Below are 25547 nucleotides of genomic sequence, written 5' to 3' on the forward strand. Positions count from 1 at the left end.
ATAACAAAATCCTTCTTTACTAAATAGAAGATCTAATTTCATAAACTCTCCCTGACACAGTATCTCAACCCCATTCTGTAAACCCCCCTAATCATATATGATTCCCAAAACAGGGGAAAATTTGATCTCATGGAGTAACACTAGTCTGCAGGAGAAAGCAGAAATAGTCGTGTGCTAAATTACAATCGTATTTCCTGGGCAGATGCTTCGAAAGATTCAGAATGCCTCATTTAGTCTGTGGTATCTGGCAAGTCACCCTAATCCTTCACAGACAGATAATTGTGCCATGGGGAAAATACTTAGAGCAAAGGATATACAATTCTTAATGATTATTGATGATCAGAAAAGTCAAATACCAAGTCAGAATGAAATAAAGATTTTTTGTTTTTTTTGGTCCATGCCATGCAACTTTTGGGATCTTAGTTTCCCAACAAGGGATAACCCGTTCCCCCCGAAGTAGAAGCTCAGAGTCCTAACCACTGGACAGCCAGGGAATTCCCTAAAGATCTTTAAGAGAGCAGAACTTAATGACATATGATTGAATATTGTTAGATAGTTGATGAGAACAAAGATAAGGTTCTGGTCTGTGGGTATTTGGAATTGAGTGTGTTATAAATACGAAGAACTGACCAACAAGGGAACAGGAAGGAAAAGGGAGAAAGAAAGAGGCAAGGACCCCCCTCCACAGTGCTCACGTGCTGGCATCATGTGCCTGGCTTCCTGCTGGGCACTTTGCACTTATCCCAGGTCATCCCTCAGAAGTTCAGTGAGGTGAGCATAGGGGGTTATCTTGGAGAAGAAGAAGCTGAGGTCCCAAGAGATTAAGACTTTTGCCTAATAAACATGACAGAGACCAGGCTTTAAACCCAGGAGAAGGAAATGGCAACCCACTCCAGTATTCTTGCCTGGAGAATCCCATGGACTGTAGCCTGCCAGGCTCCTCTGTCCATGGGGTCACAGGAGTCGGACACGACTTAGCGACTAAACCACCACCACCATTCCTAATACCAGAGTCTCTTCTGTTATCCCAGTAGCAGGAGTTTTCAGCCAGGTATCGTGATGGGAGTAGGATGGTCTCTGATCTGGGGGACTGGGATTGGGGTGTGTGTTGTCCAAATATATCCAAATGCTGAGATGCCTGTGGTGTACAACATTTCCCAATGCCCCCTGGAGGGCTGCCTGTGAGTCCCTCTCCTGTTGGAAAAAGACTTAAGCTCTAGGGACCTTCACTGGGTGAATGACAGATACCTCATTGTCTGGATAATTTGTGCAGAAAAGATGTTGGGGGATTAGTGAGGAATCTTAGACTTCTCTTTTGGAAGTAAGTTCAGTTTTCAAATTTATTGAAATGATTCCCTGGAAATACATGAGAAATCTAAATATATGCTAAATTTAACCAACAATTTTAAAGAATTCTCACAGATCACAGGATTTCTATTAAGATACAAAATGATAACGAGGCTGACTGCTCGCCCCTCCTGGAGAGGGTATTCGGCAGTGAAAAAGAACTAGACTTTTTCTAGGTCAGCCTCTGCCTGGTAAGAGATGCCGGGGCAAGTTATTTTACTCATCTGAGATCCACTTCTTCATAATAGACAGTCACACACTGCTCACAGGTGGCTGGGAGATTGGTGAAACTTTCATTCTAGCCAGGTCTGTTGTGTTAGTTATTCAGTCGTGTCTGACTCTTTGTGACCCCGTGGACTGTAGCCTGCCAGGCTCCTCTGTCCTTGTAATTCTCCAAGCAAGAATACTGGAGTAGCTAGCCAGGTCTAAACAGTCACAAAACCCCTGGGAAGCGCCTCTGTGGCTTTTCTTGCAGGCAGGATTCTTCATTACCAAAACATTCACATTTGATAAGAATATGTTCAAAAGAGTATTTACAGATTTTAAGGTTTTCAAAATAGAGATAAATATATAAGAATAACTTTCTATGTGTTCTGACTTCAGCTAATACCATGAGAGCTGGTACCCAATTCATAACTACTTAGGGGATCCTCTTTGGCTTCCTTCAAGCTGATCTGTCATGTGAAATTGTTGCATTTACTGCCAAGCTAATGCCCCTTCTCCCTGCACATATATTTTCCTTTAAATATTTGGAGCTGTGGTGTATATACTTTCAAGCCTTTTGACCAGTGATCGTTAACACTGGTCTATGTTATTAGTCATTTCTTCACAAATTATTTTATTGGCGACAGAGTATTCCATCATCTAAATGTGCCATGATTATTTAATTACTCCCAACTATTGGACCCTTAGGTCAGCACTGATTTTTCATTATTATAATTAGCCTATGGGCTTCCCTGATGGCTCAGATGGTAAAGAATCTGCCTATAATGCAAGAGACCCAGATTCAATCCCTGGGTCAGAAAGATACCCTGGAGAAGGGAATGGCAACCCATTCCAGTATTCTTGCCTGGAGAATTCCAGGGACAGAGGAGCCTGGCAGGCTACAGTCCATGGGGTCACAGCTGAGTGACTAACACACACACACATAATTAGACTACAACAAACTTTCTTATATAAAAAATGTCGTATACATCTCTGATAAATTCTTTAAGAGTAGAATGTCTGGGTCAAAGGAGATGGATGATTTCAAGGTTTGGGGGAGACATTATCAAGTCAATTTACATTCCTCTCAATGAGTGTTGAGGGCTCCCATTTTTCCTTGTCTTCACAAGTATTGAGTTTTGTCATTTAAGAAAAGCTTAACTAATTTGAGAGACAATGTTTAGTATCTTTTTCTGTTTTAATATGTTTTTTAAAGAATATTTGTTTGGCTGCATCGGGTCTTAGTTACAGCATGGGGGATCTTCTTGCATCACGAGGGATCTTTTGTTTTGGTGCATGGCTCTGATGATCCAGTACTTCGGTCACCTAATGCGAAGAGCTGACTCATTGGGAAAGACCCTGATGCTGGGAAAAACTGAGGGCAAGAGGAGAAGGGGGTGACAGAGGATGAGACAGTTGGATGGCATCACTGACTCAATGGACATGAGTTTGAGCAAACTCAGGGAGATGGTGATGGACAGAGAAGCCTGGCATGCTGCAGTCCATGGGATCGCAAAGAGTCAGACATGACTTAGAGACCAAACGACAACGGGCTTGGAGCACATAGCCTTCAGTAGTTGCGACACACGGGCTTAGTTGCTCTGTGGCACGTAGGATCTTAGTTCCCTGATCAGGGATCGAACGTATGTCTCCTGCATTGCAAGGTGGATTCTTAATCCCTAGACCACCAGGTAGTCCTTTTAACAAGTTTTAATATCTCACATAATAGAGTCTTGACCAGGCTAAGTTATGGTTCTGAGGGTCAGATTTCTGTGAACTGCTCTGATACGCAGAGCAGTGTAGATTTTATGTAAAGAGAGCTTTGTGACTCACAACAAGCCCTGTGTTTGCGAGTGAGGAGTGAGGAGGCTGGCTTCTGGTTCTAGTCAGCTGTGTTTCCTTAGGCGAGTGTTCTATTCTCAGGCATTTACTTTAAATACCTCAGAGGAGCCAGTAGGATGCTTGTCTGTGTTGCAAGGTAACTTGAGTCTGTGCCCTGAGGAACCTCCCTTCTGAGGCTGTTACAACAAGCACTTCAAATATTGCCTTCTAAATCAGTCCCCGAGGGTTTAATTAATTAGCAGAAGGAATGTCAGAAATAATTTTTAATTGATGAAATGATTGATGTGCAAGATATGAAGCTACAAGTAAGGCTGTAAGGTGTCTTTCCGCATTTTTTTGAACAACATAAGTAGGCTCAGTAATCAAATGTTTCTGGGGTCGCATCCTGTCTAGAACTCCATGTGTTCCAAAATTTTCCATTTTACCTACAATATAGTTGCTTGATCTGGCTAGAGGGGTAGCTGATTAGATCATTATAACAGGAGCACTTGCCCCAGAGAGAAACTTTGCTGTGAAGTTTCCTGTAGAATGTTAAAGTGGGTTGGGGCTGCGGGGCACTCCACTGAGCTTCCAGAAACATGATTTGGACTCCTGCGGTGTCTGTCTTTCTTCTGTTAGAATTCAATTGTAAGATAACATCTGGTAGGTATAGGCTGCAGGTGAAACAGGAGGGAAGCGGTCAGAGCACAACCTTTAAAGGAATGGGACTTGACAAACTGGTTAGAACCAGCTAGATCCAAGGTGGCAGATGAGTAGACTTCCAGTGGACCTTGAGCTTCATTGTAGGATCACTGTAATACGTTAGCATGCTAAATGACACCCACCAGTACCGGGACAGTTCTGAGGCCAAACATAAGAGGTCAAAAGTGGCCCAATTCCTGGAAATCTCTGTCCCCTCCACCCAAAATAGTTGGAATAACCCTCCCATTCATTAGAAAATTACCCAGCCCATAAAAACTAACCATGCCATATTGTGAGGCCCCTCAGCTTCTGAGATGGCCCACACTGTCTGTGAAGTGTGTTTTTCTCTAAATAAAGTCAGTTTTCACCTATCATTTCATCTCTGAGTTCCTTCATGTCCAGGCAAAAGCTGTAAATTCACTGGGAATGTAAGGAGGGATACCTATCATTTCTCACGTAACCTCTTTGAAGTGTTTTCCTCATTCAGATGAGTGGCAGGAAATGGACTAAATTATTTCTGAGTTCACAGCTAGTCCTACAAGTTCTAGATTATGTGCATAAAGAACCCAGCGTTAGATTCAAATGACCTTGCATATCCAATAGAAAGGAAATATTTGTCATAATATTTAACATTAATTTTAAAGATACTTAATAGAAGGAAATGGAAATTAAAGTAGAAGTACAGAGAGATTAAATGAATGGGCTAGGTCTAGCTTTGCTCCAAGATTCATGCTCTTCTACTGTAACTCCTGATATCCTTTTTTAATAGATTGAATTGTGTCCCTGGTGGCTCAGATGGTAAAAATATGCTTGCAATCCTGGAGTCCCAGTTTTGAACCCTGAGTCAGGAAGATCTCCTAGAGAAGGGAATGGTTACCCACTCCAGTATTCTTGTCTGGGAAATCCCTGGACAGAGGAGCCTGGAGGGCTATAGTCTATGGGTTCATGAAGAGTTGGATGTGACTGAGTGACTAACACACTTTTTAAATTCTTATGTTGAAAACTGTATTTGTAGATAGGACTTTTCAGGAACTAAATAAAGTTAAATAAGGTCATAAGGATGGGGCCCTAGTCCTACAGGACCAGTGTCCTTAAAGAAAGAGGAAGAGATACCAGGGTTGCACATGCTCAGAGGAAAGGCCGTGTGAGGACACAGTGAGAGGTGTCACCTGCAAGCCAAGGAGAGTGGCCTCAGGAGACACCAAGCTTGCCAACACCTCGGTCCTGGACTTGCTGCCTCCAGAACTGTGAGGGAATACATTTCTATTGTTCATGCCACCCAGTCTGTGGTATTTTTCTATGGTAGCCCTAGGAGACTGATTAACCCTTAACTTTATGCAGATGGGGCAGAAAGATGCTTAAGAGAATGATTTTGGCGAGCCTCATGCCAGGAAAAAAACAAAAGAGGAAGGCTAAGGGATTTTCTGAAAGGAATCAGCTACCTCAGTTTTGTGAGATTACGGAGCTCTGTAACTTAAGTACATATTTTCCCCTCAGCTCCTGTGGTGGTGGTTTAGTTGCTAAGACATGTCCAACTCTTATAACCCCATGGACTTTAGCTTGCCAGGCTCTTTGTCCATGGGATTCTCCAGGCAAGAACACTGGAGTGGGTTGCCATTTCCTTCTCCAGGGGATCTTCCTGACCCAGGAATGGAACTCAGGTCTCCTGCATTGTAGGCAGATTCTTTACCAACTGGGCTACTCCCAGGGAAGCTCCCGTAGAGATTAGCAATAAAATCTAAGTGAAAAGCACTCGTTAGTTCATCCCATCCCATGGGGCTTCCCTGGTAGCTCAGACGGTAAAGCATTTGCCTGCAATGCGGGAGACCTGGGTTTTATCCCTGGGTCGGGAAGATCCCCTGGAGAAGGAAATGGCAACCTACTCCAGTACTCTTGCCTGGAAAATTCCATGATTGGAGGAGCCTGGTAGGCTACAGTCCATGGGATCGCAAAGAGTTGGGACACAACTGAGCAACTTCACTAGTTCATCCCATGAGTATTTTCTGAGGACCTACTTTCTGTTGGGCAGGGAGCTAGGTAAGATGGCATGAAGGGTCTCTTTGCTCCTGAGAGAGAGTTGCGCCATCTTTCAGAAATCAGAAATGGAGAGTGGTTGGGGAGATTGGAGGGAGGGGACCTCAGGAGATGTTAGGCCATTTGGAGGCAACTCTTGAAGGGGAGGAAAGCTGGCTGATGACCAGACCCACAGGCAAGGGGAAAGGAGTGAGGAAGAACGGAAGTTGTGCAGTTCATAGGCTACAGGGATGGGCTTCCCAGACCAGCACCAGGAAGGGCCTCCAGAAAAGAGAGGAGAATGGATAGAGACCAGGGCAGTGGCCCAAGGAGGTGCACCGGGATCTGTGAGGACCACCAGGAGTGCTGAATGGACAGGCTGGACGAGAGGAAACTAAACAAAGGGAGGCCTCTTAGTGAGTTTCACTTGCTTAACTATTTCTCCTTGAGTAGAAACTTGAGCTCATTTTTAACCTGACATGGTAATGCCAGTGAGGGAAGAACCCAGGACTGTGAAGCCAGCCAGTTTCTCAGGACTGTCTATCTCCTTACCCATCTGTTCCTGGGAGCCCTGGTGCAGAAAGAGTTCACTGTCATGAAATCAACACTGAATGTAACTGCAGTCCATAACTGTGGAAAAGAGGTTGCTTCTGATAAACCAAAATGCTCATGCATTATCAGATTATCATTAACATGATAATGCAACAGTCAAACGCATTATCAGATTACCATTATCAGATCCATTACCGAGAAGTGTCCTGGGTAACGACACTTTGATGCATCAGTCAAGGCATGATGGTGTTTTCCCTGGCTCTGTCCAAGTACCTGTCATTCTCCATGAGAAAGACGTCCATTCCTTGTGTCTGCCTGGTAGACAGGACAGGGAGGAGGAGGATAACCAAGCAATTTTTACTTTGGAATTGGCTCCTGTACGTAAAGAATCTGTGTTCTCAGAAACACCTATCCTTTCAGTTCTGGGTGATTTAAGCATCAATTTACTTGATAGATTTTTTTAAGATTCCTTCCAGCATTTTGGTTTTGTGCCCCTAATCTCTAAGGAAAATGTTCCCTGATGCACAGACCTCACTTTTAATTTGATGTGACACCAGTTTAGAAGTTATGGCTGATGTTGGACACACAGCCTTATGTGCCTTCCAAGATAGTGATTTTTTTTTAAAGACCCCAGACCTAAACTCGGCTGTTGGCATTGCAATTGGTTTTAACTCATCTCACCTTCAGTCTGTTCAATCGCAGGTAATTTTTAGATGGTGGAAGATCTCTCTGAGGAGTGAGTATCGATCAACAAAACCTGGAGAAACAAAAGAAACTCATGAAGACTTCCTAGAGAAGTCACATCTTCAGGGTAAGGAAGGGAGTGTATTATGTACTTGCTACTGTGAAGTTCTCTTTAATTAGTGACAGAGTTTGTCAGTGAAGTAGCAAACATCTCACCATTTGAAATATTGATATGTAGCTATGTGCTTAATTGGCTATAACAGATATGATAGAATATTGGGTTCTTAAAAAACAGAAAATGGTTAACGTATCCTGAAATTTCTTTTGGAAAAAAAAATCTCTGAGGGACTTCCCTGACTGTCCAGTGATTAGGACTCCACACTTCCACTGCAAGGGGTGTGGATTTGATTTCTGGTTGGGGAACTAAGATTCCACATGCCAAGAAATGTGGCCCCGACAAAAAAATCGTTAATAATCTTTTTTTATTTGGCCGTTCAGCTTGTGGTGTCTTAGTTCCCTGACCAGGAATCCATCCTGTGCCTGCAAGCCATATGGATGAAAATGCTGAGTCCTAGCCACTGGACTGCCAGGGAATTCCCATCATTAATAATCTTAAATCATGTAGTAAATATGATTTTTTCCCTAATATTTAATTAAAATGGTTTTCCTTTAGTTAAAAATAAGTTAAAAGATTATTCCAAAACAATCAAATTATCAAGTCCTTAAATTCTTATGCATTTTGGCATTCATTTAAAATCCCTACCATTTCTTTTAATAGCCAGGTTTTCATGAGAAGCAGTCTTTTTTTTTTTTTGGCCATGTCACATGGCTTGAAGGATCATTAGTTCCATGACCAGGGATGTAACTCAGGCCCTAGGCAGTGGAAGCATGGAGTCCTAAATCCTGGACCTCCAGGGAATTCCCCAAAATCAGTCTTAAGTAGCACTTGGACTAAATAATAGAAATTGCCCTTCAATTTCTCCTTTGCTTTTTTTCTTCTCAATGTGAAAATTTCAGACATAAATGTAGACAGAATGTTTAAAAAAAAAAGGTCAGATGCACCCGTAACCCAATTCAACAATACTCAAAACACAAACCTTCTGTTCCCATTGGATTACTTTGAAGTAAACCTCAGATGTTACATCATTTCATCCTAAACTACTTCAGTATATGTCTCAGAAAGGACTCTCTTTAATAATTAGTTCTTAATAATAAAATCTTAAATCTAGAAGGCATTTTAGAGATTCTCATTTTATTAGGAGTAGGTAGCAAGCAATGTTCAGAGAAGGCAATGGCAAGCCACTCCAGTACTCTTGCCTGGAAAATCCCATGGATGGAGGAGCCTGGTAGGCTGCAGTCCATGGGGTCGCTAAGAGTCGGACATGACTGAGCGACTTCACTTTCACTTTTCATTTTCATGCAGTGGAGAAGGAAATGGCAACCCACTCCAGTGTTCTTGCCTGGAGAATTCCAGGGACAGGGGAGCCTGGTGGGCTGCCGTCTAGGGGGTTGCACAGAGTCAGACACGACTGAAGCGACTTAGCAGCAGCAGCAGCAGCAAACAATTTTAATAATATTAACATCAAGCACTTTTATATGCATATTCTCATTTAATTGTTATAATATTCTTGTGAAATAGTCTTATCCCTGTTTCTCAAATGAGATTCAGAATGGGTGTGACTTTCCCAGATCCCATAGCTAACTACTGACATTGCCAGGCCTAAGCATTGAGAGTAGGAAAAAAAATCTTTGTTTTATTATTTGTTTATTTTTATTTATTTATTTGGCTGAGCCTGGTCTTAGTTGTGGCACGTGGTAGCTTTGGTTGCAGCATGCGGGATCTTTTTTAAGTTGTGGCATGTGGGATCTCGTTCCTCCACCAGGAATCAAACCCAGGCCCCCCATATTTGGAGTGCGAAGTCTTAGCTACTGGACCACCCGGGAAGTCTCCCCAAATCTGATTTTTAAAAGGCACACTCTGGTCTAGTAATTTACTTAGGAGAAATTATTACCACCAATTAAAGCATATCATCAATTATTTTACTTTAAATAACTTTTATTATTTCCATAGACAATTTTAATAATGATGGAAGACTGCTTTTTATTGTTTTCTCAGCGATTCTAACAAAAAAATAAATTAATGACATATGATCAAAGTCATGGCTTTTTATATACCATCTCCATGACTATTTTGTGCTCATACATGCAGCTTTAAAAGAGATTTTATTCCATAACTTTGATTGAAAGGAACTATCAAATAAAAAATGCAAATTAAAAAAAGGCACATTCTAGGTGGATCTTTGATAATCAAAATTCTGAAAGATTTTCTCTCTTTTAACATTATAACATGTGAATAGGTTTAGTTGGGTTTTGCTTCCTCAAACAGTTAAACATTTGGATTGATTGTCCTCAGTTTTTGGTTATGAAATTCATTACAGGCCTGCAAAGAACCATGCTGAAGACTGTCTACTTTTCACTGAACAAAAATAAGTCCATGCATGCCTTACTTATTTAATTGTGGAATAGACAGGTTTCTGCAAAGATAGTTATAAAGTAAACGTCTATAAAACACATTTTGTTTCCGAGTCAGGTTCCATTTTATTTTCTAAGCACAATAGTACCTAATCTGGAGCTATATGACTAGGGAGTGCTGAGCATCCATTGACATGGGATTTTCTGACAGCTCTCGACAAAAACCTGAAGATGGGGATTTGGGCCAGAGAGATGGGAGGTGATTGTCTTTTTTTTTTTTTTTTAAGAACTTAGCTGTTTTATTTTATTTTTATATTATTTATGGCTGCACTGTGTTTTTGTTGCTGGGCACAGGCTTTCTCTAGTTTTGATACACGGGCTTCTTATTGCAGTGGCTTCTCTTGTTTCGGAGCACGGACTATAGGGTGCTTTTGGGCTTCTCTAGTTGCAGTGAAGCTGCACAGGCTCTGGAGCACAGACTCAATAGTTGTGACACATGGGTTCAGTTGCTCCATGGCTTGTGGACTCTAAATCCACCCAGAGCATGGATCGAACCCTGTACTGGCTGGCGGATTCTTATCCACTGGACCAACAGCAGAGTCTGGGAGGTGACTGTCTTTTGAGTAGAGGTGTGAGGGCCAAACCATTACCTGTTTCTTGCAGCCCCAGGCGTCTCCAACACCCTTGCCCCCTCATAAAACACCAGAGTGGGGGCAACATCAGCTTCAGGATGACCACTTGTGGATTTCCTGGTCCTGGAAGAGTAAGCAATAAAGGGGGAATTTATGAGTCTGACTGAGGCCTCCTGCTGGCTCCACTCCCTCCTGGAGAGAGGTGAGTTGAGGAGTTCAGTTGAGGAATACACCCAAACAGGCTTTTAAAATTGCAGCCTTGTGAGCTGCAGTCTCATGCCAGGAACAGCACGGAGATAGCAAATTAAATTGGCCTGGCAAGTTCAAAGACGTCTATGTCTCACTTTGTAAACTTCCTATAGCACTGGAATCTTGACAGAGGGGAAAACTCTGAGCAGCACTGCTGTTTCCCCTCTTCCTTCCCCTTGGTTCTTAGGGAATCCCTCAGAACCCCTCAGAAAGCCCTCGGCAGCAGAAGAGGGGTATGCTGTGGCACAGAGTGGGGTCAGGGGTCAGAGCCAGGTTTGAATCTCTGCTGTCTCTGCCCAGATGTGTAACCCCCTCTGTGAGCCCATGTCCTTCTCAATGCGTGCTAAGTCGCTTCAGTCATGTCCGACACTTTGCAACCCCATGGACTGTAGTCCTCCGGGTTCCTTGGTCCATGGGGATTCTCCAGGCAAAAATACTGGAGAGGGTTGCCATTTCCTACTCCAGGGGATCTTCCTGACCTAGGGATCGAACATGAGTCTCTCGTGTCTCCTGCAGTGGCAGGTGGGTTCTTACCACTAGTGCCACCTGGGAAGCACTCTCCTCCTCATATTAGGGGGTCAAATGCTTGCTCTGTGTGTTCGCTGTGAGCATTTGATGACCTGACATATGAAAGGTTTTTAGAATGGTACAGAATCAGCTCTTTAATCTTTGTTTGCTGTTCTTAGTAAGTACAAGATGTTTGGATTTATTTTACCCACCAGCTCTTCATCACATTCCCAAGATCCCCTCAAAGTTTTGTCTTCCAAAGGTCTTCTCCTGCTAACATCCTAAAGACCAGTGGGAAGTTTCTACAAATTGCGGTCAATGTTGGTGTCAGCCCCGACAGAGGACCAGAACCGTGTTCTCTTGCTTTGGGTGACGTTTTCTTCTCTGGCTTCCTGGAGTACCTTGGTCTTGGTCCTCCTCTATCTTCATTGGCATCTTCCTGGTCTCCTTGCTGGGTCCTTCTCATCTTTCCAAATCTAAATATGGGGCCCTGGGTTCAGCTTATGAGCCTCTTCTCTTGTCAGCTTGTCAGTCTGCACTTATTCCCTGGGAGGATCGGCTCAGTTTTCTGTTTTTAATTTTTATTTATTTAACTATATCAGGTCTTAGTTGCAGCCCTTGGGATCTCTAGTTGTTGGCTTAGTTGCTCCGTGCCAGGTGGGATCTTAGTTCTCCCATCAGGGATCAAACCTGCGTCACCTGCATTTCAGGGTGGATTCTTAACTACTGGACCACCAGAGAATTCCTGTGGCTCCAGCTTTAAATGCAGCCCATAAGCGGAAAGTTCCAAATTCGTGCCTCAAGTCTGCACTTCTCCCCATAACTCCACACTCAGATATTTATGTAGGTGCCCCCTTGCTATCTCTACCAAGGTTATCTAGTAGGCGCTCAAAGGTAACATGTCCAAAAATACCTCCTGATCCTCCCCCTGCCAAAATGTGGCCCCAGTCCTAAAGTTATCCTTGGTTCCTTTCTTTCTCTTTCGTATTTGATCTAATCCATCAACAAAACCAGAATCCGAACTCTGTTCCTCTGTGTGGATACCCTCTCCCTGGGGCCTCTCTGTGTGTCCAGATTTCCTCTTCTTATAAGAATCCTAGTCAGATCAAATTAGAGCCCACCCATGTGACCTACTGGGCTTCCCAGTGGTGCAGTTGATAAAGAATCCACCTGCCAATGCAGGAGACATTTCAGTCCCTGGGTCTGGAAGATCCCCTGGAGTAGGGCATGGCAACCCACTCCAGTATTCTTGCCTGGAAAATTCCATGGAGAGAGGAACCTGATGGGCTGTAGTCCATGATGTTGGAAAGAGGCGGACATGACTGAGCACACACGCACACACCTGTTTAAAGGTTCATCTTCCACTACAGTCATACTCGAGGTACTGGGGTTTAGGATTTAAATACATGGATCTGGGGGAGTTTCAGTTCACTTCAGTTCAGTTGCTTAGTTGTGTCTGACTCTTTGCGACCCCATGAATCGCAGCACGCCAGGCCTCCCTCTCCATCACCAACTCCCGGAGTTCACTCAGACTCACGTCCATCAAGTCAGTGATGCCATCCAGCCATCTCATCCTCTGTCATCCCCTTCTACTCCTGCCCCCAATCCCTCCCAGCATCAGAGTCATTTCCAGTGAGTCAACTCTTCGCATGAGGTGGCCAAAGTACTGGAGTTTCAGCTTTAGCATCATTCCTTCCAAAGAAATCCCAGGGCTGATCTCCTTCAGAATGGACTGGTTGGATCTCCTTGCAGTCCAAGGGACTCTCAAGAGTCTTCTCCAGCACCACAGTTCAAAAGCATCAATTCTTCAGCACTCAGCCTTCTTCACAGTCCAACTCTCACATCCATACATGACCACAGGAAAAACCATAGCCTTGACTAGACGGACCTTTGTTGGCAAAGTAATGTCTCTGCTTTTGAATATGCTATCTAGGTTGGTCATAACTTTCCTTCCAAGGAGTAAGCGTCTTTTAATTTCATGACTGCAGTCACCATCTGCAGTGATTTTGGAGCCCAGAAAAATAAAGTCTGACACTGTTTCCACTGTTTCCCCATCTATTTCCCATGAAGTGATGGGACTGGATGCCATGATCTTCGTTTTCTGAATGTTGAGCTTTAAGCCAACTTTTTCACTCTCCACTTTCACTTTGATCAAGAGGCTTTTGAGTTCCTCTTTACTTTCTGCCATAAGGGTGGTGTCATCTGCATATCTGAGGTTATTGATATTTCTCCCAGCAATCTTGATTCCAGCTTTTGCTTCTTCCAGTCCAGTGTTTCTCATGATGTACCCTGCATATAAGTTAAATAAGCAGGGTGACAATGTACAACCTTGACGTACTCCTTTTCCTTTTGGAACCAGTCTGTTGTTCCATGTCCAGTTCTAACTGTTGCTTTCTGACCTGCATATAGGTTTCTCAAGAGGCAAGTCAGGTGGTCTGGTATTCCCATCTCTTTCAGAATTTTCCACAGTTTATTGTGATCCACACAGTCAAAGGCTTTGGCATAGTCAATAAAGCAGAAACAGATGCTTTTCTGGGACTCTCTTGCTTTTTTGATGATCCACCGGATGTTGGCAATTTGATCTCTGGTTCCTCTGCCTTTTCTAAAACCTGCTTGAACATCAGGAAGTTCACGGTTCACGTATTGCTGAAGCCTGTCTTGGAGAATTTTGAGCATTACTTTACTAGCATGTGAGATAAATGCAATTGTGTGGTAGTTTGAGCATTCTTTGGCATTGCCTTTCTTTGGGATTGGAATAAAAACTGACCTTTTCCAGTCCTGTGGCCACTGCTGTTTTCCAAATTTGCTGGCATATAGAGTGCAGCACTTTCACAGTGAAATCATATTTCAGGATTTGAAATAGCTCAACTGGAATTCCATCACCTCCACTAGCTTTGTTCGTAGTGATGCTTTCTAAGGCCCACTTGACTTCACAGTCCAGGATGTCTGGCTCTAGGTCAGTGATCACATCATCGTGATTATCTTGGTCATGAAGATCTTTTTTGTACAGATCTTCTGTGTATTCTTGCCACCATTCTTAATATCTTCTGCTTCTGTTAGGTCCATACCATTTCTGTCGTTTATCGAGCCCATCTTTGCATGAAATGTTCCCTTGGTATCTCTGATTTTCTTGAAGAGATCTCTAGTCTTTCCCATTCTGTTGTTTTCCTCTATTTCTTTGCAGTGATCGCTAAGGAACGCTTTCTTATCTCTTCTTGCTATTCTTTGGAACTCTGCATTCAGATGCTTATATCTTTCCTTTTCTCCTTTGCTTTTAACTTCTCTTCTTTTCACAGCTATTTGTAAGGCCTCCCCAGACAGCCATTTTGCTTCTTTGCATTTCTTTTCCATGGGGATGTTCTTGATCCCTGTCTCCTGTACAATGTCATGAACCTCATTCCATAGTTCATCAGGCACTCTATCTATCAGATCTAGGCCCTTAAATCTATTTCTCACTTCCACTGTATAATCATAAGGGATTTGATTTAGATCATACCTGAATGGTCTAGTGGTTGCCCCTACTAGGGGAAAACCACTACTGGGGGAGTTTAGGAGGGCACAATTCAGCCCATTCAAGATTGTACTTTCCATGAAGAGAATGTCCTGTAATCTTTATTACAGATTGTATCATTATTAAGTTAATAATTAATGGTTATATTGGTCTCCTATTTCTGGTGTGACAAATTACCACAAATTTAGTGGCTTAAATGATAAAAATGTATTTTCTTAGGTTTCTGGACTGCTGAAGTGTCACTGGGCTAAAATCAGTGTGTTGATAGGACTGTTTTTGCAGGAGGGTCTGAGGGAGAATTCGTTTCCTTGCCATTTCCAGGTTTTCGAGCTGCCCATTCCTTAGCTCAAGGTCTCTTCCTTCATCTTCAAAGTCAGCAGTGGCTGGTCCAGTCTTTATTAACCTGACACTGCTTCCGGGTTCACATCTCCTCCTCTGACCCTGCACTTCCTGCCTCCCTTGTTTCCTTCTAAGAATGCCTGTGATTACACTGGGCCCTCCTGGTTCATCCAGGGTTATCTCCCTTTGTTGTTCAGGTACTAAGTCATGTCTGACTCTTTGCAGCCCCATGGACTGCAGCACACCAGGCTTCCCTTTCCTTCAGTATCTCCCAGAGTTTCCTCAACCTTTCCCAGCATCAGGGTCTTTTCCAATGAGTCAGCTCTTCACATCAGGTGGGCAAAGTACTGGAGCTTCAACTTCAGCATCAGTCCTTCCAATGAATATTCAGGACTGATCTCCTTTAGGATGGACTGGTTGGATCTCCTTGCAGTCCAAGGGACTCTCAAGAGTCTTCTCCAACACCACAGTCCAAAAGCATCAATTCTCTGGCATTCAGCCTTCTTTACGGTCCAACTCTCACATCCATACATGACTACTGGAAAAACCATAGCTTTGACCATATGGATGCTTGCCAGCAAAAGGATGTCTCTGCTTTTTAATATGCTATCTAGGTTTGTCATAGCTTTTCTTCCAAGAAGCAAGCATTTTTAAATTTCATGGCTATCTTCCTTTATCAAGATCTTAATCTCATCTCTGAAATTCCTTTTGCCATGTAAAGCCACAAGTTCTGGAGATTAGGATATAGGACATCTGAAGGAGGGGAAGGGTGGTAACATGATTCTGCCTGTGTGCCTGCCAAGTCACTCATCGTGTCTGACTCTTTCAACCCCATGGACTGTAGCTCGTCGAGCTCTTCTGTCCTTGGGATTCTCCAGGCAAAAATACTGGAATGGGTTGCCATGCCCTCCTCCAGGGGATCTTCCTGATCCAGGGCCTGAACCCTGGTCTCTTCTGTCTCCTGCATTGGCAGGTGGGTTCTTTACCGCTAGCACCACCTGGGAAGCCTGTTATTCTGCCTACCATAATGATATGTGTCACAGCAACCTAAATTGTAAAATCAAAAACGTGGCTGATTTTTTCCCCCAGATTTGTATTTTTTTTTTGAAGTATCCTTTTATTACGCACATATGCTAGGTGCTGTTGCCTTTATTATTATCATTATTTAAATTTTTTAATGTTTAATTAAATTAAATTTTATTTTCTGGCCTTACTGGGTCCCTGTTGTGTTTGGGCTCAGAAGTTGCCACACAAAGGCTTAGCTGTCCAGTGATATGTGGGTTCTTAGTTCCTGTTCCAGGGATTGAAGTCATGTCCCCTGCATTGGAAGGCAGATTCTTTACCACTGGAACACCAGGGAAGTCCCTAGATTTGTATATTTAAAAGACAAAAATTATATATTTTTTATTTTAAAAGTCATCCATACACTACAAAGTATAGAAAACTGTTAGCATGGCAATTAAGAGTGTTGCTTAACATGGACTATGCTATGCTAAGTCGCTTCAGTTGTGTCCGACTCTATGCAACCCCATAGACGGCAGCCCACCAGGCTCGCCCATACCTAGGATTCTCCAGGCAAGAACACTGGAGTGGGTTGCCATTTCCTTCTCCAATGCATGAAAGTGAAAAGTGAAAAGTGAAAGTGAAGTCGCTCAGTCATGTCTAACTCTTAGCGACCCCATGGACTGCAGCCTACCCGGCTCCTCTGTCCATGGGATTTTCCAGGCGAGAGTACTGGAGTGGGGTGTCATTGCCTTCTCCAACATGGACTACCTCTGTTCAAATTCTGGCTCCAAATTCACTAGATATATAACCCTGGGCAAATCTCTTTGTATCTGTTTCCAGAAATATAATAGCATCTACCTCAGAGGGTCCTTATGAAGTTTAGTTGAGTGAAGTGCTTAGAATTTGCCTAGCACATGAGAAGAACTCTCACAATAAACTGTGGAAAATTCTGAAAGAGATGGGAATACCAGACCACCTGACCTGCCTCTTGAGAAACCTATATGCAGGTCAGGAAGCAACAGTTAGAACTGAACATGGAACAACAGACTGGTTCCAAATAGGAAAAGGAGTACATCAAGGCTGTATATTGTCACCCTGTTTATTTAACTTATATGCAGAGTACATCATGAGAAACGCTGGACTGGAAGAAACACAAGCTGGAATCAAGATTGCCGGGAGAAATATCAATAACCTCAGATATGCAGATGACACCACCCTTATGGCAGAAAGTGAAGAGGAACTCAAAAGCCTCTTGATCAAAGTGAAAGTGGAGAGTGAAAAAGTTGGCTTAAAGCTCAACATTCAGAAAACAAAGATTATGGCATCCGGTCCCATCACTTCATGGGAAATAGATGGGGAAACAGTGTCAGACTTTATTTTTCTGGGCTCCAAAATCACTGCAGATGGTGACTGCAGTCATGAAATTAAAAGACGCTTACTCCTTGGAAGGAAAGTTATGACCAACCTAGATAGCATATTCAAAAGCAGAGACATTACTTTGCCAACAAAGGTCCGTCTAGTCAAGGCTATGGTTTTTCCTGTGGTCATGTATGGATGTGAGAGTTGGACTCTGAAGAAGGCTGAGCACCGAAGAATTGATGCTTTTGAACTGTGGTGTTGGATAAGACTCTTGAGAGTCCCTTGGACTGCAAGGAGATCCAACCAGTCCATTCTGAAGGAGATCAGCCCTGGGATTTCTTTGGAAGGAGTGATGCTAAAGCTGAAACTCCAGTACTTTGGCCACCTCATGTGAAGAGTTGACTCATTGGAAAAGACTCTGATGCTGGGAGGGATTGGGGGCAAGAGAAGAAGGGGACGACAGAGGATGAGATGGCTGGATGGCATCACTGACTTGATGGACGTGAGTCTGAGTGAACTCTGGAAGTTGGTAATGGACAGGGAGGCCTGGTGTGCTGCGATTCATGGGGTCGCAAAGAGTCGGACACGACTGAGCGACTGATCTGATCTGAGAAGAGACTCAGTAAATTCTAGCTGTTACAGGTTTCTAAAATTTTAAAAGTGAAAATTCCTCTCTTCCTCCAAGTTCCATTTCCCAGGGATAACTACTATAATAGCTTTATTTACATTTGAATTCTTTCTGCTCTGGATTTTGTGTGTATTTGTTTACAAAAATAGAATTTGTACTTCATAAATTTGTTTTTGCACTTAATATATTGTGAACATTTTTCTGTTAGCATACATAAAGATGTACCTTGGTCTTTTCTAAGACTATATGGTGTTCCAGTGTACAAATACACAATCTTCAATTAGTGGGCATTTTCAAAAGCCTTTAGGTACATTCTGGGACATATGTATCTTTCCTCAGTTGTATGAGAATGTCATTAACCTAGATTCTTAGTCATGGAATTACTCAGTCCAAAGACATTTACATTGATAGGTATGGAATAATTTATTTCAGGGGTGAACTTTTGAAAACCTTGTGTGAATCAAAGTTAACTTGACAAAGATGATATTTCTGTTAACCAGCTTGAGTAGCAGTGTGAAGGAGGTAGCGCAAATGCCATCTGCAACTCATTTGACCTCTATAATTATGCCAACTTTACAATTATGCAATTTTTGAAAGAATTTTAAGTTGAGTAATTTACGTTATTTCAAAATTTATTCGTGAAATGAGACAGCATTAATATTTTGATATCATGATATTTCAATTTTCAGTAATTAACACCTTACATAAGATGCCAGTCTCAGCTACACTCACAAATTGCTTTCCCAAAAAGTGTGTATTAAATATTAAAGTACTGAATATTAATATGTCCATCCAACAGGATATAGGAATTTTCTTATAGTTTTGCCATCACTAATTAAATATTTGTTACTCTTTTTAATCTGTTCCAGTCTGATGGTAAAAATAGCATGTTTAATTAGCATTTTCCTGATAACTAGTAAAAATCCCATCATATTTAATTGCCATTTACATTCTTTCAATGGCAACCCACTCCAGTACTCTTGCCTGGAAAATCCCATGGACAGAGGGGCCTGGTAGGCTGCAGTCCATGGGGTTGCTAGGAGTCGGACACGACTGAGCGACTTCACTTTCACTTTTCACTTTCATGCATTGGAGAAGGAAATGGCAACCCACTCCAGTGTTCTTGCCTGGAGAATCCCAGGGACGGAGAGCCTGGTGGGCTGCCGTCTATGGGGTTGCACGGAGTCGGATACGACTGAAGCGACTTAGCAGCAGCAACATTCTTTCTGTAATTTGCCTGTTTGTACTTTTTGCCTATTGTCTATGAAGTTGGATTTTTTCCCCACCTCTGAGGACTCTAAAAATCTGAGGAAATAGCTATAGATTTTTTTTTTTTTCTCGCTAAGCTAAATAGATAGAAGCAACCAGAAAATTAGCTATCAGAAATACTTTTAAAATTTAGTTTAGGGCAAAGGTGTGCCCACATAACCTCAGTTGAAAGTGCTGATTCATGCATGGGTTGAGGTTGAATCCCACCTAAAAATAAATTGTTTTCCAACTTATCTCCAGTTTTAAGTTGGTTGCTTAGATCTTTAGTGAATTATAAGTTGTGGTTAGGCATTTAGGCCAATCCACAGAAATCCCTGTGATAAAACCAAATGACCTCAATAACCATATTTTCTGAACCAAATGGCAAGGGTTTTTTTTTTTTCTTTCTGCTATTGCATGTGAAAGGAAATGTGGGAGACAGGGTTTAGATGTCAAAGTGTTGAAATTCTTTAGATATTTAGATGATTTATGGGGAGAGTGGGACAATGACTGAAATGGAACTATAAAGGAAAATGATAACACTAATAAAAACTAATATCCTAAAATATTGGCCTGAGTTCTAGATCCTAGGAATTTTGGTTTCCCTTGAATCTCAAGGTGGAAAAGAACATAGTCTTTACCTTCTTCTCAAAGCTGGGCCAGCCCCATTCCATGGGTCCCTGATCCCTTATCTCTAGGTCCTTTCTTTTTTTTTTAATTTTATTTTATTTTTAAACTTTACAATATTGTATTAGTTTTGCCAAATATCGAAATGAATCCACCACAGGTATACCTGTGTTCCCCATCCTGAACCCTCCTCCCTCCTCCCTCCCCATACCCTCCCTCTGGGTCGTCCCAGTGCACCAGCCCCAAGCATCCAGTATCATGTGTCGAACCTGGACTGGCGACTCGTTTCATACATGATATTATACATGTTTCAATGCCATTCTCCCAAATCTCCCCACCCTCTCCCTCTCCCACAGAGTCCGTAAGACTGATCTAAAAAATATGGAACACTTCACGAATTTGCATGTCATCCTTGCGCAGGGGCCATGCTAATCTTCTCTGTATCGTTCCAATTTTAGTATATGTGCTGCCGAAGCGAGCACTTTAGGTCCTTTCTTGAGGCCCATGTCTCCACCACTGACCTGGGATTTGATTCTCTTAGTCCATTCTTCTTCTCTCTGTCTTCCCTAACCAGCTGCTCCTTGTCTTCAGTCTGAATCCGTAGAGTTTCTGCAGAACTGGGATTGGGTTCTTTGGGTGAAGAGGGAGGCAGAAGGGAGCAAGAGATAGAAGCGTGGGAGCCTGGCTCTGGGCTACAGAGCAGGGGAGACAGATCTAAGTAAAGCTGTCTTATTTTACCACTTTATATTACCTAACTTTCGAGATATTTAAAAAAACACAAATAAAATGCATGTAGTAAAACAAAAGATAAATCAGTTTTAAAAGGTATAGGATAAAAATAAGTTCTCTTCTGGCCCCAAGTTCTCAGTTCCCATGACAACCATCACTAACAGTTTCATATATACCCTTCAAGAAATGGTCTATCCATATATACAAAATATGTTAACACAGAAAGAAGAATCTTGTACATTATGTTCTATACCTTTCCCTTTAAAAGTTTTAAAATTCAGAAATATCTTAAAGCTACAAAAAAGAACAGAAGATAATATTTTAGATACCCAACACTACTAACAAAAGATTTTCAAATTTGTCACATTTACCTCTTTTTATTCAATTTATCAAATATGTTGGTGTAAGAGTCGACTCACTGGAAAAGGCCCTGCTGCTGGGAAAGATGGAGGGCAGAAGGAGAAAAGGGCGACAGAGGATAAGTTGGTTGGATGGCATTACCAACTCAATGGAGATGAGTTTGAGAAAACTCTGGGAGATAGTGTGCTGCAGTTCATGGGATTACAAAGAGTTGGACACGACTTATCAAGTGAACAACAGTGACAAAGTTACTCATACATCCTGTTCTTTCCAGTGTCTATAGCATCTGTAGTGCTGTTCTTTTTTTCATTTCTTGATAATAGTAATTTGTACTTTCTCTCTTTTTTCTTGATCAACCTTGTCAGCAGTTTATTCATTTTATTTTTTCAAAGACCTAACTTTTATCTCCGTTGATATTCTCTATTGTGGTTTACTTTTACTGTTGATTCCGTGAACTTCTTGATGTTCAAGCTGGTTTTAGAAAACGCAGAGGAACCAGAGATCAAATTGCCAATATCCGCTGGATCATGGAAAAAGCAAGAGAGTTCCAGAAAAGCATCTGTTTCTGCTTTATTGACTATGCCAAAGCCTTTGACTGTGTGGATCACAATAAACTGTGGAAAATTCTGAAAGAGATGGGAATACCAGACCACCTGACTTGCCTCTTGAGAAACCTATATGCAGGTCAGAAAGCAACAGTTAGAACTGGACATGGAACAACAGACTGGTTCCAAAAGGAGAAGGAGTACGTCAAGGTTGTACATTGTCACCCTGCTTATTTAACTTATATGCAGGTACATCATGAGAAACACTGGACTGGAAGAAGCAAAAGCTGGAATCAAGATTGCTGGGAGAAATATCAATAACCTCAGATATGCAGATGACACCACCCTTATGGCAGAAAGTGAAGAGGAACTCAAAAGCCTCTTGATCAAAGTGAAAGCGGAGAGTGAAAAAGTTGGCTTAAAGCTCAACATTCAGAAAACGAAGATCATGGCATCTGGTCCCACCACTTCATGGGAAATAGATGGGGAAACAGTGGAAACAGTGTCAGACTTTATTTTTCTGGGCTCCAAAATCACTGCAGATGGTGACTGTAGCCATGAAATTAAAAGACGCTTACTCCTTGGAAGGAAAGTTATGACCAACCTAGATAGCATATTCAAAAGCAGAGACATTACTTTGCCAACAAAGGTCCGTCTAGTCAAGGCTATGGTTTTTCCTGTGGTCATGTATGGATGTGAGAGTTGGACTGTGAAGAAGGCTGAGCGCCAAAGAATTGATGCTTTTGAACTGTGGTGTTGGAGAAGACTCTTGAGAGTCCCTTGGACTGCAAGGAGGTCCAACCAGTCCATTCTGAAGGAGATCGGCCCTGGGATTTCTTTGGAAGGAATGATGCTAAAGCTGAAACTCCAGTACTTTGGCCACCTCATGCGAAGAGTTGACTCATTGGAAAAGACCCTGATGCTGGGAGGGATTGGGGGCAGGAGGAGAAGGGGATGACAGAGGATGAGATGGCTGGATGGCATCACTGACTCAATGGACGTGAGTCTCAGTGAACTCCGGGAGTTGGTGATGGAGAGGGAGGCCTGGCGTGCTGCGATTCATGGGGTCGCGAAGAGTCGGACACGACTGAGCGACTGATCTGGTCTGATCTGATCTGTTCTTTCTTTTATTATTTCCTTCCTGCTACCTTTCTTAGGTCTGATTTGTTATTCTCTTCCTAGTTGCTTGAGATGAAAGCTTAAATTATTGTTTTCAGCCATTTCTCCTCTAAATTTTCCTTAAGTGCTGCTGTATCTGTATTAGAAAAGTTTTGATATGTTGCATCTTTATTCTCATTCATTGTAAAATATTTTCTAAATTTCATTTTGATTTCTTCTTTGATCCATAGATTATTTAGAAACATCTTATTTAAGTTCTAGATGGTTAGGAATTTTTTGATTACATTTTTTCTTGATTTCTAGCTTAATTGCATGTGTTCCAAAAATCTACTCTGAGTGGCTTTAATTTTTTTGAACTGTTTTAATTTTGTGTTATCCTTTCTTAGGGCCCTAAGAATCTTCTCTTTATTATCCCAGTTTTAATACAAATGCTATTGAAGTGACACCCATATTTACTTAATGTCTCTCAAAAACGTTTAAAATTTTACACAAACAGTCAAATTTCTGCTCCTCACCCATTTTTGCTCTATTCCCTTCTACTAACTGTTCTGAAATTGGTATCATTTCCAAGCATATTTTATTATATGTAGTCACAAATACATAAATAATACATACTACCTTTGTAAGTTTAAATTTTTACATAAGTGATATACTATATTTTCAACTTTGTTTTATCATTGAACACTTTTTGAGATTTATCCATGTTGACAAATATCTCTCTCTCTCTCTCTCAAGTTCATTCATTTCAATGGCTTATGGTATTTTATATTGTAAACCCACAGTTCACTCAGTCATCTCCCCTACTGAGGATAGTTAGGTGGTTTCCACTTTTTTGCAACAATAAATCTTCATTTATCCTGGTGCAGTGTGTAAACATTTCTCTAAATCTAGCACATCGTGGTGTGTTTGTTGAGTTGTAAAATATGTGCCTCTTCAACTTTATTAGGTATTGATAGTCTGCTCTCCAAATAAGTTAAATCATTTTAAAGGATTTAAATATATTTCCATTGGCATTTTATGAGAGAGATGCTATTTCCACACATTCTCACCAATGTTTAGTGTAATCAGAGATACATGTTAATTGTGCCAAGCTGGGCGTGCACATTCCCTGATTAGTTATGATGTTGAATATCCCTTCTTATATTTATTGACCAATTTCCTTCTGAGAGCTGCTAATTCATCTCCTTTGTCTATTTTTTATGACTGGTTGTTTACCTTCTTTGTATTCATTGTAGAAACTTTTTCATGTATATTTTGAATACCAATTCTTTGGTTTGGCTATATGTGCTACAGATATTTCACCAACTCTTTGGTTTATCTTTTCACCTTGTTTATGAGTTTTACTCATAAAGAAGTTTATGGTTTTAATGGAGTTCAAATTTGTCAATCTTTTCATATATGACTTGTACTTTTGTGTTTTGTTTAAGAAATCTTTTCCTACCTTGATTTCATAAGGATATACTCCTATGTTTAATTCTAAATATTTTGTGACTTGTTTCTCATATTTGGTCTTTAAGATATTTCAAGTTTGCTTTTGGTTATGATGATATGAAATATTATTATTTTTCTGTATGGCCTGTCAATATGGCCAGCACCATTTAAAGGATAGCTTATTATCCCACATAATAATCCCATCCTTACATTTTGCAAGTTCCAATGTACATCTGCCATTTACAGGGATATTTAATTCTGTTGGTCGATTATTCATCTTACACCAACTACACTGCTCTCATTGCAATTTTTACAGTAAGTTCTCTTACCTGTGGAGATGAATTCATCTGCTTCCTCCTTCTATTCTTTTTTTAAAAAATTAATTAGTGTATTTATTTTTAATTTTTTGGTTGTACTGAGCCTTTATCATTGCAAGTGGGCTTTCTCTAGTTGTGGCAAGTAGAGGCTTCGCTTCATTGCCATTCATGGGCTTTTCATTGAGGTGGCTTCTCTTGTTGTGGAGCACAGGCTCTAGGTGCATGGGCTTCAGTAGTTGGAGCATGTCAGCTCAGTAGTTGTGGCTCAAGGGCTCTAAAGCACGGGCTCAGAAGTTGTGGCACAGGCTTAGTTGCCCTGAGACATATGGGATCTTCCTGGATCAGGAATGAAACCCGTGTCCCCTGCGTTGGCAGGCAGACTCCCATCCACTGAGCCTTCAGAGATGTCCAGTCTTTTTAAAATTAATTATTTATTTTTGGCTGTGCTGGGTCTTCTTTATTGTGCAGGCTTTCTCTAGTTGCAGCGAGGAGGGGCTGCTCTCTAGTTACAATGCATGGGCTTCTCACTGTGTTGGCTTCTCTTGTTGTGGAGCACGGGCTCTAGGGCACGTGGTCTGCAGCAGTTGCAGTGCGTGGGCTCAGTAGTTGCAGCTCTGGGACTCTAGAGCAAAAGCTCAGTAGTTGTGGTGCATGGGCTTCCTGGATCTTCCTGGACCAGGGCTCAAACCAATGTCTCCCGCATTGTCAGGCAGATCTTTTACCACTGAGCCAGCAGGGAAACCCCTCATTCTATTCTTTACATGGGCTGTTCTTGACATTTTATTCTGCCTCTGAGCTTTAAGATCGGCTGGTAAATCTATGCAGAGCTCCCTGCTTAAATTCTAATTGGATTTGGATTCACTTTTTAGGTTTTTGACAGAACTGTGATCCTTTGCTCTTCCTAACATGAGCATGGTATTTCTCTCCATTTATTTAGATTTAATATTTTCTTCATTATGGTCTTATATACCTTTTGTTCAAATTCTCCCCAATCACCTTACAATTTTTTATAGTTAAGAATAGAATCTTTAAAAAAAGTTTAAGAAATTCTGTTTTGAGTTTTGACTATAGAAAACACACATGTGCTTTCAAAGTCAAAATTGTAGAAAAATGTACATTCAGAAGTTTGCAAAACTTTCTGCCACT

At 41.6% G+C, this 25547-nt stretch overlaps 1 protein-coding gene and 1 non-coding gene across 3 annotated transcripts in view; one reads left to right on the forward strand and one right to left on the reverse strand.

Moving 5' to 3' along the window:
* The window catches only part of FBXO36 (F-box protein 36), a 116739-nt gene that overhangs the window by 53474 nt on the left and 37718 nt on the right, over positions 1-25547 (forward strand). For both annotated transcript variants that reach the window (XR_002182689.2, XM_019978142.2), the window contains exon 2: positions 7342-7450. Coding sequence is in view for 1 of the 2 variants with exons in the window: in XM_019978142.2 (XP_019833701.1) it covers positions 7342-7450 (109 nt within the window). In the remaining variant the exon portion in view is untranslated. The remainder of the gene's footprint in view (positions 1-7341; positions 7451-25547) is intronic.
* Positions 20276-20382, reverse strand: LOC139179313 (U6 spliceosomal RNA). Its single transcript, XR_011563668.1, has one exon. It is a non-coding gene; the product is annotated as a U6 spliceosomal RNA (small nuclear RNA).

This window comes from Bos indicus, chromosome 2, assembly GCF_029378745.1.
Source record: "Bos indicus isolate NIAB-ARS_2022 breed Sahiwal x Tharparkar chromosome 2, NIAB-ARS_B.indTharparkar_mat_pri_1.0, whole genome shotgun sequence".
NCBI lineage: Eukaryota > Metazoa > Chordata > Mammalia > Artiodactyla > Bovidae > Bos > Bos indicus.